The sequence below is a fragment of the Chiloscyllium plagiosum genome, unplaced genomic scaffold (assembly GCF_037043375.1).
Source record: "Chiloscyllium plagiosum isolate Xiang-an unplaced genomic scaffold, Cpla_swu_hap1 HiC_scaffold_5, whole genome shotgun sequence".
NCBI classification, from domain to species: domain Eukaryota; kingdom Metazoa; phylum Chordata; class Chondrichthyes; order Orectolobiformes; family Hemiscylliidae; genus Chiloscyllium; species Chiloscyllium plagiosum.
In genome coordinates, this window is record NW_028270143.1 from 20,269,117 (window position 1) to 20,282,594 (window position 13,478).

Sequence of the window (13,478 nt, forward strand, 5' to 3'; positions counted from 1 at the left end):
AAAACACGATCCGAGACATCACGAACCTTGGCACCTGGGAGGCAACACACCAAAAGTGAGTCTCTCTCATTCCCACAGAACTCCTATATTTCCCCCAACTGTGGAGTCCCTGATGACTAATGCTCTGCACTGGTCACCCCTTCCCTTCTGAGCACCAGGGACAGATTCTGGTAAGTCCTCGCCACCCCCAACAATATCCAAAACGGTATGCTAGTTATTGAGGGTAACGGCCACAGGTGATCCCTGCACTGTCTGCCGGTTCCTTTTTTGTTTTCTGACTGTAACCCATCTGCCTTTTTCTTGTACCTAAGGTGTGACTACCTCCCTGTAACTCCTCTCAATAACCCCCTCCGCTTCCCGAATGATTCGAAGTTCATCCAGCTCCAGCTCCCTAACACAGTTTTCAAGGAGCTGGAGTTGGGTGCACTTCCCACAGACGCAGTCAGCAGGGACACTAGTGGTGACCCTTACCTCCCACATTCTGCAGGAGGAACATTCAATTGCCCTAACCTCCATTCCTACTATTCTAAATTCCCAGACTATTGAAAAATAAATAATAAAAAAAAAACTAGTTACCTTACCAATCCGACGCACAGAACCTTTTTATTTTGGTTAGAGGAGGAGGATGGGTGGGAGACACTACCTAACTAGTGTTTCAGGTATTGCAACCACCCAAATATATTGCTTCACTTACTCAGCAGTCCCCTGTCCATTCCTGCTCAGCATACACTCCGCCTATTCACGAGGTAAGTTTTTAAAGCAGGCACTTACCTTCCCAGCAGTCTCTCTCCCTCTCTCCTCGCTGCTCCTGAAAAAATGGAAGCCTGGCACTAGAGGTAAGTCCCTTTTAAGTGGGAAACTTACCTCCCGGCAATGCTCGCTCCTCTCTTCTTCTCTCCTCATTCTCCCGAAAAATCTTCCCTGGTAGTTGTACTTTTCTTGAGTTCTTCACTCCCTTTCAATTCTTGATTTTAATTCTTGATTCAATATGCGACCTAATTTACCATGCCCCAAACATTCATATTCTTCCATTATAAACTTCAGTTCTCCCCGCGATGATACATACTTCATCTCTAATGAGACTGTTGCAGGATATCTGTTTAATTTGTCTGCCATTTCTTTATGCTTCATTACTAATTCCCTAGACTCATTTGCTATAGAACCAATCCTTACTTTTTGCATTCTTTTTAAAATATCTGAAGGAACTAGTTTTATTGATTTTTAATATTTCTGTAAACTAGCAGATAGGTGCTTTGTTGGGGAAAAGTAAATCTTGGCCTTCCTGTCAGAATATAGAGTGCAACTTGCAGAATTGTGAATGACGATAGTTCTATGAAATGATTGAAACATGAAACGTCTGTCAAACGTCATGGGCTAAAATCTGGGTATTAGTTATGGTATTATTCTGGATTTCTACAATTTTTGTTTGTGACAGGAAAATTGTCTCTCTTATCAGAGATGTGGCACTGTTTTAACCTTGTTTCTGTAAGCGTTGACAGTTATTAAATATTCACATCCTAACTGACAAATAATCCCAATTGTAGTATTTGCTTTTGTTTATTTTATATTTGGAAACTATATTTGAATAAGTTTATTCTAATTTTTTTTAGGTTTTCGTAAAAATGATGAGATGAAGGCAACGGAAGTTCTGCCAATACTCAAGGAGAAGGTTGCATTCCTCTCAGGTAAGTCAAACTGGCTTGAATTTTATAGTTTTTTTTAAAAGAATTCACATCCACATCCATTTGTTTAATGGTGCTGTATTTGAATCTTGATTACAGGGAGAATGATGAGATTGCATTAAAAACGTTGATTGGAGTGACTTTTTAAACAGGAAAATGTGGTACTGTACATCGTATTATTGAATGCAAACCACCTGTTTGTCATGGAATATACCAATCAATGAGATAAATCTCCATTCTCTTTGTGATTTTAGATCATTCTGACAAAATGCTTGCAAACAGCAAGGCTTGAGGTGTTCATGACATTCTAACATTTAGAATGCAAGAATGTGAATGCAAGTAAATCAAGGACTATGATGAGGGCAGAATGATCTATATGGACTTTAGTAAGGTGTTCGACAAAGTACCTCATGGTAGACTGCTTTGTAAGGTTAGATCACATGGAATATAGGGAGAACTAGCCATTTACATACAGAACTGGGTTTAATGTAGGAGACAGTGGGTGATGATGGAGGGTTGCCTTTGAGACTCGAGGCCTATCACCAGCAGAGTGCTACAGAGGTCAGTGCTGGATGAACTGCCTTTTGTCATTTATATAACTGATTCTGATCTGAACATTGGTGATATAGTTAGTAAGTTTGCAGATGACACCAAATTGGATGTGTAGCGGATAGCGAAGAAGGTTATCTCACAGTACAATGAGATCTTGATCAGATGGGCCAATGGGCTGAGGAATGATAGATGGAGTTTAATTCAGACAAATGTGAGGTGCTGCATTTTGGAAAGGCAAAGGCATGGCAGGAATTATGCACTTAATGTTAAGGTCCCTGGGGAGTGTTGCTGAATAAAGAGACCTTGGAGTGTAGGTTCTTGGTTCCTTGAAAATGGAGTTGCAGGTAGATAAGATAGTGAAGAAGGCATTTGGTAGGCTTTCCTTTGTTTGTCAGTGTATTGGGTATAGGAGTTGCGGCTGTACAGGGCATTGGTTAGGCTGCTTTAGGAATACTGAGTTCAATTCTGTTCTCCCTGGTCTAAGAATGATGTTGTGAAACTTGAAAGGGTTCAGTAAAGATTTACAAGGATGTTGCCAGGGTTGGAGGATTTGAGCTATAAGGAGAGGCTGAATAGCCTGGGTTATTTTCTCTGGAGCATCGGAGACTGAGGGATGGCTTTATAGAGGTTTTCCCTGGGGTGTTTTCCCTGGGGTGAGTGAGTCCAAAACTAGAGGACATAGGTTTAATGTGAATGTGAAAGATTTAAACGGGATATAAGGGACAACTTTTTCACATAGAGGGCAGTGCATGTATGGAATGAACTGCCGGAGGAAGTGGTGGAGGCTGGTACACACACAACGTTCAAAAGGCGTCAGGATGGGTTAATGAATAGAAAAGTTTAGAAGGATATGGCCAAATGCTGGCAAATACGAGTAGATTAATTTTATGATATCTAATTAGCATGGATGAGTTGGACCGAAGGGTCTGTTTCCATGCTGTACAGCATGGAGGCTCTGTGACATGTCCACTGCTCTGCCTTCATCAATCCTCATTGTTACTTTTTCAAAAACCTCAATCAAATTAATGAGACAGGACTTCCTATGCTCAAAGCCATGTTGATTATGCCTAATCAGTCCTTGCCTTTCCAAATATGTATAAATCCTATGCTTTAGGATTCACCCAACAACTTGCCCACCACTGATGTTAGGTCCTTTGGTCTATAGTTTCCTGGCTTTTCATTATGACCTTCCTTAAATAGTGGCACCACACCGGCCAACCTTCAGTCTTCCGGCAACTCATCTGTGGCTATCAATGATATAAAAAGCTCAGCAAGGAACCTAGCAATCACTTCTCTAGCTTCTCACATAGTTCTAGGGTACACCTGATCAGGTCCCAGGGATTTATTCCCCTTTATGCATCTTAAGAAGTCATGCACCACCACCTCTAATATGGGCATTTTTCAAGATGTCACTATTTATTTCCACAAATTCTCTAGCTTCCATACCCTTCCCTACAGTAAACACTAATGCAAAATACTCGTTTAGTATCACCTCCGTCTCCTGGGATTCCACACATTGGCAGCTTTACTGATCTTTAAGGGGCCCTTTACTTTCCTTAGTGTTTTGGCATTCATTAACAGGGGGATTGAGTTTAAAGTCTGTGAGGTTTTGCTGCAGCTCTATAAAACCATGGTTAGATCACTCTTGGAATATTGTGTCCAGTTTTGATCGCCTCATTTTAGGAAGGATGTAGATGCTTTAGAGAGGGTGCAGAGGAGAATTGCCAGGATGCTGCCTGGATTGGAGGGCTTGTCTTATGAAGAGAGGTTGAGTGAGCTCGGGCTCTTCACGCTGGAGAGAAGAAGGAAGAGAGGTGTCTCGATGGAGGTGTGTAAGGTAATGAGAAGCATAGATAGAATAGATAGTCAGAGACTTTTTTTTTATTAGATTACTTAGTGTGGAAACAGGCCCTTCGGCCCAACAAGCCCACACCGACCCGCCGAAGCGCAACCCACCCATTCCCCTACATTTACCTAACACCACGGGCAATTTAGATGGCCAATTCACCTGACCTGCACATCTTTGGACTGTGGGAGGAAACCGGAGCACCCGGAGGAAACCCACGCCGACACGGGGAGAATGTGCAAACTCCACACAGTCAGTCGCCTGAGTCGGGAATTGAACCCAGGTCTCTGGCGCTGTGCGGCAGCAGTGCTAACCACTGTGCCACCATGCTGTCCAAAGGCAGAAATGGCTGTCATGAAGGGTCATAATTTTAATGTGATTGGAGGAAGGTACAAGGGAGATGTCAGAGATAGGTTCTTTACGCAGAGTGGTGGGTGCGAAGAATGCACTGCCAGAGGTGGGAGTAGAGGCAGAGACATTAGGACATTTGAGCAACTGTTGGACAAGCTCAAGGACGGCAGTAAATTGAGGGGTATGTAGGTTAGGTTGATCTGAAGGGCCTGTACTGTGCTGTACTGTTCCATGTTAATGACCCACTTCTGATCCTATTTTGTATGTTTTTGTGTCCACCACAAGCTTAAACAATGTATTCCACATCCTAACTACTCACTCTGTGGAATAGCTTTTTAATAGAAAATGCTCTCCGTAAGTGCTCTGATGAGGACTCATCTAGACTTGAAACATTAGTTTGCTCTATCTCCATGGATGCTGTCTGACCTACTGTGATTTCCAGCACTTCCTGTTTTCAATACTGATTCCAGTATCTGTAGTAGTTTTCTCTGACTTTAAATATCAGACGTAAATACAAAGGTCAAAAAAACTGGAAAACTGCGAATGTTAGACTCTTAGAAAAAGTTTGCAGATATGAGACCAACAACAGAAATTTCCAGTCTGTAAGAAGTTGGTGGATGAAGTTTTTTTCACTTTTTGGATTTACTAATAATATTAGCATCAGATATAGCAGAATGAATAGTGAGATTTATACTCAAGAAATGCGTTGCATGTTAAACTGTGAAAAACATCCTTGACGACAACATCGCATCGTATCATGCTTTTATTTACCCAAGGGAATTACATATAAGTAGCCGTGGTCCACAAACACCATGGGTATTCCTTTTAAAGAGAAAGAGTTGGCTACACATAAGTAGAAGGTCACTACTTTGCAAGTGTTAGCCCAGATGAGGAGGCGGGCCTCCATGATCTCCCACAGCTGCTATGGGGATTAAACCTGTTTCTTTGCTATCATTCTACATCACACCGTACACACCTTGGCAACTGACCTAACTGATTACCTGAAGCATTCCAAAGATAATGGGAAAGATGTTGTAACCTTTTGTCACTCCCTGACTTTGTGTCCACACCAGTTCAATTTTAGTGGAAAAGAAATGACTCCTAGTAACAGTTCTAGCTATTTTTTAAACACTGTTTCAGATTTGCAAGAGATTATAGTTAATCATATTTGAAAAAAAAATCCAGAGTTCTCAGTGTATTCCTGCAGACATGAAAGAGGTAGCTGTTCTCAGAATAATGGTCTTTGGGGTAAACACTTGGTTCTCACCAGACTAGAGTCATTGGACGATCCAAATGTGTTGTATATTGAATTACAGTTCTAGCAAATTGTACAGATCAATCTCCTATTCAAAGCGTAAACAGCATTGAACAAAAGGCACAATTTGATACATTACTCGCACCTACATTATCTCACAACTTTGTCATAAATTGTGGTAAAATTATCTGAGGTAATCACAAATAGAAAATCTAATTATGTTTGCACTTGGAGTAACACAAGCTTATATAAGTTCGTTTTAGTTGAATAATTCAGTTCAAAGTTATGGTGCCACATCCCTAGTTTGATTCAGGCAAATAAGATTGACGGTTCTGAAAATAACATTGCGCATGTGTCAAATTTAATTAGTTTATTTGTGATAAATAACAAATATTCACTTCCTTTTTTCATAGGGTTGATGATTTTACTGCAAATGTGTAGCACCTCTTGAGAAGTAAAATTTTATTTGCAAACAAGGCACTGAAATGCATGATGCATAAGAACCTGAGAAGCACCAGTGGATCAGAGGAAACTTGGTGTGCATGCACACCAGTCCCTTAAGGTATCAGGGCAGCTTGGTAAATTAGTTAACAGAGTACATGGTATATTTGCCTTTATTAGCAGAGGGATATAGTTTGGAAAAAAAGATTAGCAACGCTGGAACTATATAAATTGTTGCTGAGGCCAAAACAAGAATATTTTGTGCAGTTCTGAAATCCACATTATAGGAGGGATGTGATAGTACTGGAGTGGAAGCAGATGAGATTTACCAGGATGTTGCCTGGACTAGAGAGTTGCAGTTATGAAGAAAAATTGGACGGTCTGGAGTTGTTTTCCTTAAAGCAGAGGAGATTGAGAGGGAACATGATTTGGATGTATAAAATTTGAGATTTATAGATAGGGTAGGCAGGAAGAAACTTTTTCGGGATCATTGACTGGGGGCATAGATTTAAGTGAGAGGCAGAAGGTTTGGAGGAGATGTGAGGAAAAACCTTTTCAACAAAGGGTGTTGTGAACCTGGGACTCTCTGCCAGACGTGTGGTAGAGACAGAAGCCCTCCTAACATTTAATAAATATTCCAAAGTGCACTTGCGATGCCAAGGCTTACAGGGCCAATTGCTGGAAAATGGGATTAGGTCGATGTTTTTGATTGGCCTGGACCGATGGACCTTTTTCTGTTCTGTAGGTCTCTATGACTTTAACATCCTCAATGTGCTCACTCTGTCTAGTCCTGAAACAGTAGTCTTCTGTGAGATTCCTCCCACCCCCCCATCATTCTTCTCAATTCCAGTGAACATTGTCTTAAGCAATCCAGTCTGTCTTTACATCAATCCTGCCATTCCAGGAATTGGTCTGGTAACCTTCATTGTGCATCTTCCATAGCCAGAGCATCACTCTTCAGATGAAACTAAACATTATGCTAAAACAAAATCTGTACGCGATCAGGTCCCGGACCTTCAACACACGATCCTGTTCCTGTGCCCACATTGCTTGCTGCAATGTTCCAGTGAAGATCAACGCAAACTGGAGGAACAGCATCTCATCTTCCGACTAGGCACATTACAGCCTGCCGGTCTCAACATTGAATTCAACAACTTCAGATGATTATCCCCTCTCAACCTCTCTGTTTTCATTCTGCTCCGTAATTTTATTTAATTTATCCTTTTTTATTATTTTTTCACTGTTCTGTACCTCTTATTTCTTGATTGTCTTTCTTTCTCTCTCTCCCCACTCTCTCATCACCTTTTTCCTCTCCTCTTCCCCCTTTGCTACCCTTCTCCCCTGTTTTCCATTTTGCCTCTGCTTCACCCATCCCCCACATATTTTGTCACATAGCACCGGCTTCAGCCTTGGTCATTCACAGCTCCTAATCTCCCTACAATCTCTCTATGCACTGTCATTATCACCTCTTTATTGCTACCTTTGCTTCTGGAGCCATGACTCACTTCTCTCAGCCTAGTATAAATACCTCCCCATTTCTCCCTTTTGTTTAGCTTTGACTAAGGGTCAGTTAGACCCGAAACGTCAGCTCTTTTCTTTCCTTACAGATGCTGCCAGACCTGCTGAGATTTTCCAGCATGTTTTCTTTTGGCTACACATTATGCTGCTGGTCTCACCAAAGCCCTGTACAATTGCAGCAAAAGTTCCTTGCTGTTATACTCAAATCCTCTCACTGTGAAGTCCAAAATGCCATTTGCTGCCGTCATTGCCTGCTAAAACTTGCATGCAACTGTATTACTAAGACATCCAAAGCTCATTTCATTTTCCTGTTTCTCAATCAATAGCTTTTCAGATAATCTGCCTTCCTGACCCACAGATTACAGATTATACAGATGATTGCTTAATTTGCCTGTGCATTCAATTTGTGCCAGTCACGCTGAAGCATCTCTGCATCGTCCTTACATCTTCCCATCCATCGACACTTTGTATTGTCTGCAGATTTGGAGATATTAAACTTAGTTCCCTCATATAAATCATTAATGAATATTGAGAATACCTGCTGGAATCCAAGCACTGATCCCTGATTTCCCACCAAACACTGCCTGCCACTTAAGAAAAGAATCATTTACCCCTCTAATTTGTTTCCTGTCTACCAAACAGTTCTGTATTCATGTAATTTCATGACTCCCAATCTCATGTGGTGATTTAATTTTAATTTTACATGTTAAGCTCTTATGTGGGACCTTATCAAAGGCCTTCTGAAAGTACAACTAAACCATGTCCACTGGCTTTTCAATATCAGCTCTACTAGTTACATACTTAAAAAAGTTCAATAGACTTGTCAAGCATGATTTCCCTTTTGTGAATCCATGCTGTCTCTGTCTGACCCTGCCACTGTTTTCCAAGTACTCTGTTACTAAATCTTTCAAAATGGATTCTAGAATTTCCCCACTACCAATGCCAGACTAACCAGCCTATGATTGCCTGTTTCTGTCTCCTTTTTTAATGGAGGGGCTACATTAGCTATACTCCAATCCAAGAGAACTCTTCCAAAGTCTATAGAATTTTGGAAGATGACCACCAATGCATCCACTATTTCTAGGGCCAGTTCCTTAAGTACTCTGGGATGTAATTTTATCTGGGGCCGTGGGAATTTATCAGCCTTTAGTTCCATCAATTTTCTCAATATCATTCTTTTTGTTCCTCCCTCACTAGCCTCTGTGCTACCCAACATTCTTGGGACACTATTTGCTAATCCTCAAATCTAAAGACAGAACCAAAATCTGTACTTCATTCGTCTGCTTTTTTTCCCTCCTCAGTATAACTTACCTGTTTCTAACCGGAACAGACCTACATTTATCTTCACAAACTTTTTCTCATCACATACTTTACAGAAGCTTTTGCAATCACTTTGTATGTTCCCTACAAGCTTATTGTCATACTGTATTTTCCAACTGTTTATCAATCCGTTTGCCCTCCTTTGCTGAAGTCTAAACAGCCCCTTTTTTTGTCAGTTTGGATCTTCATTTCCCTGGGCGGCACGGTGGCACAGTGGTTAGCACTGCTGCCTCACAGCGCCAGAGACCTGGGTTCTATTCCCACCTCAGGCGACTGACTGTGTGGAGTTTGCACGTGTCTGCGTGGGTTTCCTCCGGGTGCTCCGGTTTCCTCCCACAGTCCAAAGATGTGCAGGGTCAGGTGAATTGGCCATGCTAAATTGCCCGTAGTGTTAGGTAAGGGGTAAATGTATGGGTGGGTTTCGCTTCGGCGGGTCGGTGTGGACTTGTTGGGCCGAAGGGCCTGTTTCCACACTGTAATGTAATCTAATCTGTTAGCAATGCCTCAGCCCCCTTTTCCTGTTTTCTTTTTGTGCCAGAAGAACAGTTGTTGTAGTTTGTCCATGTGCTGTTTAATTATTTGTCATTTGTCTATCCACCGTCATCTCTTTAAGTAATGTTCCCAAGTTATCATAGCCAGCTCGCACCTTATACTCTTAATAGTTTTCTTAATTTAGATTCAGGAATCTATTCTCAGAATTAACTCCGATTTCTTCAGTAAGATGAAGAGTAATATCATATTATGGTCACTCTTCCCCAGTGGGTCCCTCACAGCAATTGTCAGTCATTCCTTTCTGATTACAGCATACCTAAATCTAGGGTGGCCAGCTCCCTAGTTGGTTCCTGGAAGTAATGATCCTATATACACTCCATGAATTTCTCCTGTATGTTGTTGTTACTGATTTGATTTGTCCACATATGTCGATTCCAGCCTTGGGTGACTGTGTGAGTTTGTTCTGTGTACATCGGTTTCCTCCGACAGTCTAAAGATGTGCAGATTAGGTGGATTGGCCATGCTAAATTGCCCTATCGTGTCCAAGAATGTGCAGGCTAGAAGGATTATCCGTGGTTAATATGGGGATATAGGGTGAAGGGGCCAGGGTGGGATGCTATTTAGAGGGTTGATGCAGACTTGATGGGCTGAGGAGCCTCTATTTGGCACTGCAGCGATTGGATGATTCTATGATATATGCAGATTTAAGTAATTATAGCTTTTTCTTAATTGCTTTTTACCCCAGTACTTTACAGAGACCATTTAAATTGGTCTATTTTGATCGAATAAAATTATGTCTTAAGATATCATTTGCAATAACATAAAATTGACTATTAAATTAATCAGATTTTGTATCACAAATCAAAACAAAGTTCTGCTACAGTTCGATAGTTTAGAAAGATCTTAACATAAATCACAAAACAAAATTTCCACCTGTTTCCAAACATCTTTTACAGTTTCTCAATCAGAAATATCATCCTTATTTAAATTGTGTTGTTTTTTACCTAACTGGCTCTTCTCAGCTTTTTATTTTGAGCTGCTAAAATATTTTTACAACTTCCTTTTGAACGTTTTTCAGATCTGATGTTCTAAAGCTCTTTTCAGTTCTAACAACATGAAGACTTCTAAGCAAACTTTCCTCGCATGGAAGTTTCACTACTTCAGCCAGGGTGGTTATTTCCCTGAAAAAACAGGATTCTCCTTAGGATGAGACTTCTGCCTTCTGAACTGACCACCTGATTCTTTTGAATTTAAGTCAAAGGCTTGACTTATAGCCATTTGGCCTGTTTTCTTTATTTCTCATATACTCAGCATTAGGCATTACCTCCATTAGATTATATTTCCTACAGTTGGCCATTTGGCCCAATAAGTGCACACGACTCTCTGAAGAGGAACCCACCCAGATGCATTTCCCTCCTACTAATGCACCTAATACAATGGGCAATTTAGCATGGCCAATTCACCTAACCTGCGCATCTTTGGACTGTGGGAGGAAACCAGAGCACCCAGAGGAAACCCATGCAGACACTGGGAGAATGTGCAAACTCCACACAGACGGTTGTCTGAAGTTGGAATTGAATCCGGGTCCCTGCCATTGTGAGGCTGCAGTTCTAACTGCTAAGCCACTGTGCCGCCCTACATAAACCGTACATGTGCCCTACTAGACATTGGACTGAATCACTAGTCTTCCTGGAAACAATGTTTCTAGTTCACTGTTCAAAATTATGTTCTGACTCATTTTAAAAAGAGAAGTTACTTTCACAGAATTAAAACCACACATCTGCCTCTATTTTAAAAGTCCTACAATCCAAATGATTATGGTGTATATTTTTTATCACAATACTCAGTATGTCAGGTAACATTTTTAGAGAAAGAAATAGAGAAGCTGATAAGTTTGACCTGGCTGAGTTGGAACCCATGTAGAGAGGAACCTCGATTATCCGAAGGACATGGGCAGGGTGAGTATTTTGTTTGATTAGTCGAATACCAGGTAACATAGTTATCCAAGCATTGGAACCTTACGATCTTGTTCGGATAATCTGAAATTCGTTTAATTGAATGCCGGATAATTAAGATTCCTCTGTACTTGAGGATTTGGTTAAAGGAAGGAAAAGCTCATTGTGGTAGCTATCACATCACGAGACTGAATGCACACATGTAATGAGCAATTTTCACTTAAGATAGATTTGATGATACAGAATGTTGGATCACCCCTTTTTAAGATTGGCATGTTGTTGACCTTCACAACAATTTTGTGAGGAGTGACGTGTTCAGATGTCAGGTACTTAGTTTGGAGGGGGCAACAGGAATGTCCATGCAACATTCCCGCCAAACTGTGTGGACAAGTAATTGCTGAGAAACTTCATTCAAGGGGATTAACGTGCTGATGCACAGCCTCCTTAAGATTCACAGACATGTTATAAGCAAAACATAACACTGAAGCATGATCACATGACTGAAAGCTTGCTCAAAGAGGTATATTTTAAGGAATGTCTTAATCGAGGAAGGCAGGGACAGAGGCAGAGAGCTGTAGGAAGGGAATTAAGAACTTACTTCTTGCCTGATTAAACACCTAGCCAGATGAATGCAAATCCCTTGGAGGTTATTGGGCTGGAGAGGATTACTGAAATAATGAAGGGGAAAGACCATGAAGGAATGTGAAAACATAGGTAAGGCTTTCAGAATGAAAACACTGCTTGACCAGGAGCCAGTCAAGGATGTTTGAGTGCAGAACTTAGTATGCACTAAGACACGGAATGTAACAGAATTTGGGATGAACTCAAGTTCACAAAGGATAGAAGGAATGTTGGCGAGTGCATTTGTCCGAGTCTTCACCCATTGGCCATCTCAGGAGGATGTGGCTGTTAAAGTTATAGATATTTTTATTAATTCATTTATTCACTGTGTTGGCTAGGCCAGCATTTATGCCCATCCCTAATTCTACAAAGGTCAGTTAAGAGTCAACCACATTTCTCTGAATCTGGAGTCACATGTAGGCCAGACCAGTTAAGAAGGGCAGATTACCTTCCCTGAAGGACATTACTGAACCAGCTGTGATTTTGCAACAATGAACATTGATTACATGGTCAATATTTATTACTTTAAAATATAATTTTATTAAGTGCAAAATTCACTATCTGCCCTGGTGGGATTTGAACCCACATACCCAGAACATTGGCTTCGGATTCTATATTACCACAAGACCAGCACTTTCCACTTCAATTATACTGAATGTAATTAGTATTTACTGTTTTCTTGTGCCCTATGTATCCTGTAGTTTAGAGACCAATTTACTTCTATATCAACTCATTATAAGATTGCATTTCAGAGAAGACTTGTCATTATTTGCTTGTCTTTAATTGTCCTCTGATTTCTTTTCTTAGGTGGACGAGATAAGCGTGGAGGTCCCGTCTTGACATTTCCAGCACGTAGCAACCATGACAGAATAAGACAAGAAGATCTTAGGCGGCTTATCTCCTATTTAGCTAATATTCCAAGGTATGATGAAAGCACTGAATTTATTTATTCTGAAATAAGTATCCATGTATGAAGTTTAAAGATGAACAGGTAACTGTTTTATGAGATCCCCTTTTCCCCTTCAGAGCTCTTGATTCGCTTTCCATCAAAACATGAGCCATGAGTAAAAACATAAATATTTTTATCAACATATATGTCCCTGAACTTTATTTAGTGCAAGACATTATACAAATGGGAAATTTAAAGAGAATAGTGACAACTTGATCTTTTTGAGTGATAATGTAAGATTGCAAGCAGCTGTAGCATGATATGTTGCAGCAAATGACTTACAGATGGGGATTTTGTTGCTGTTAAGTCTTTTGCAAGTTTTTTTTTGAAATTCAGAAACTTTCGTGTATGTGTAAATGCTACAATAAATGCACTGTCATTCTGTGCACTAGAATAATACTTTCCATAATTATAAATGTTTTATGTTTCAAGTGCAATTTGTATACTGAAGATTTTGTTCCCTACAAGGATTGAAAACCAAATATTTGTAAATTAT

The 13,478-nt window shown here is 40.5% G+C and overlaps 1 protein-coding gene across 3 annotated transcripts in view; it reads left to right on the forward strand.

Moving 5' to 3' along the window:
* Positions 1–13,478, forward strand: part of LOC122550233 (triple functional domain protein) — a 581,330-nt gene that overhangs the window by 190,221 nt on the left and 377,631 nt on the right. For all 3 annotated transcript variants that reach the window (XM_087987024.1, XM_087987025.1, XM_087987026.1), the window contains exons 2-3: positions 1,611–1,685; positions 12,841–12,955. In XM_087987024.1, coding sequence (XP_087843150.1) covers positions 1,611–1,685; positions 12,841–12,955 — 190 coding nt within the window. The remainder of the gene's footprint in view (positions 1–1,610; positions 1,686–12,840; positions 12,956–13,478) is intronic.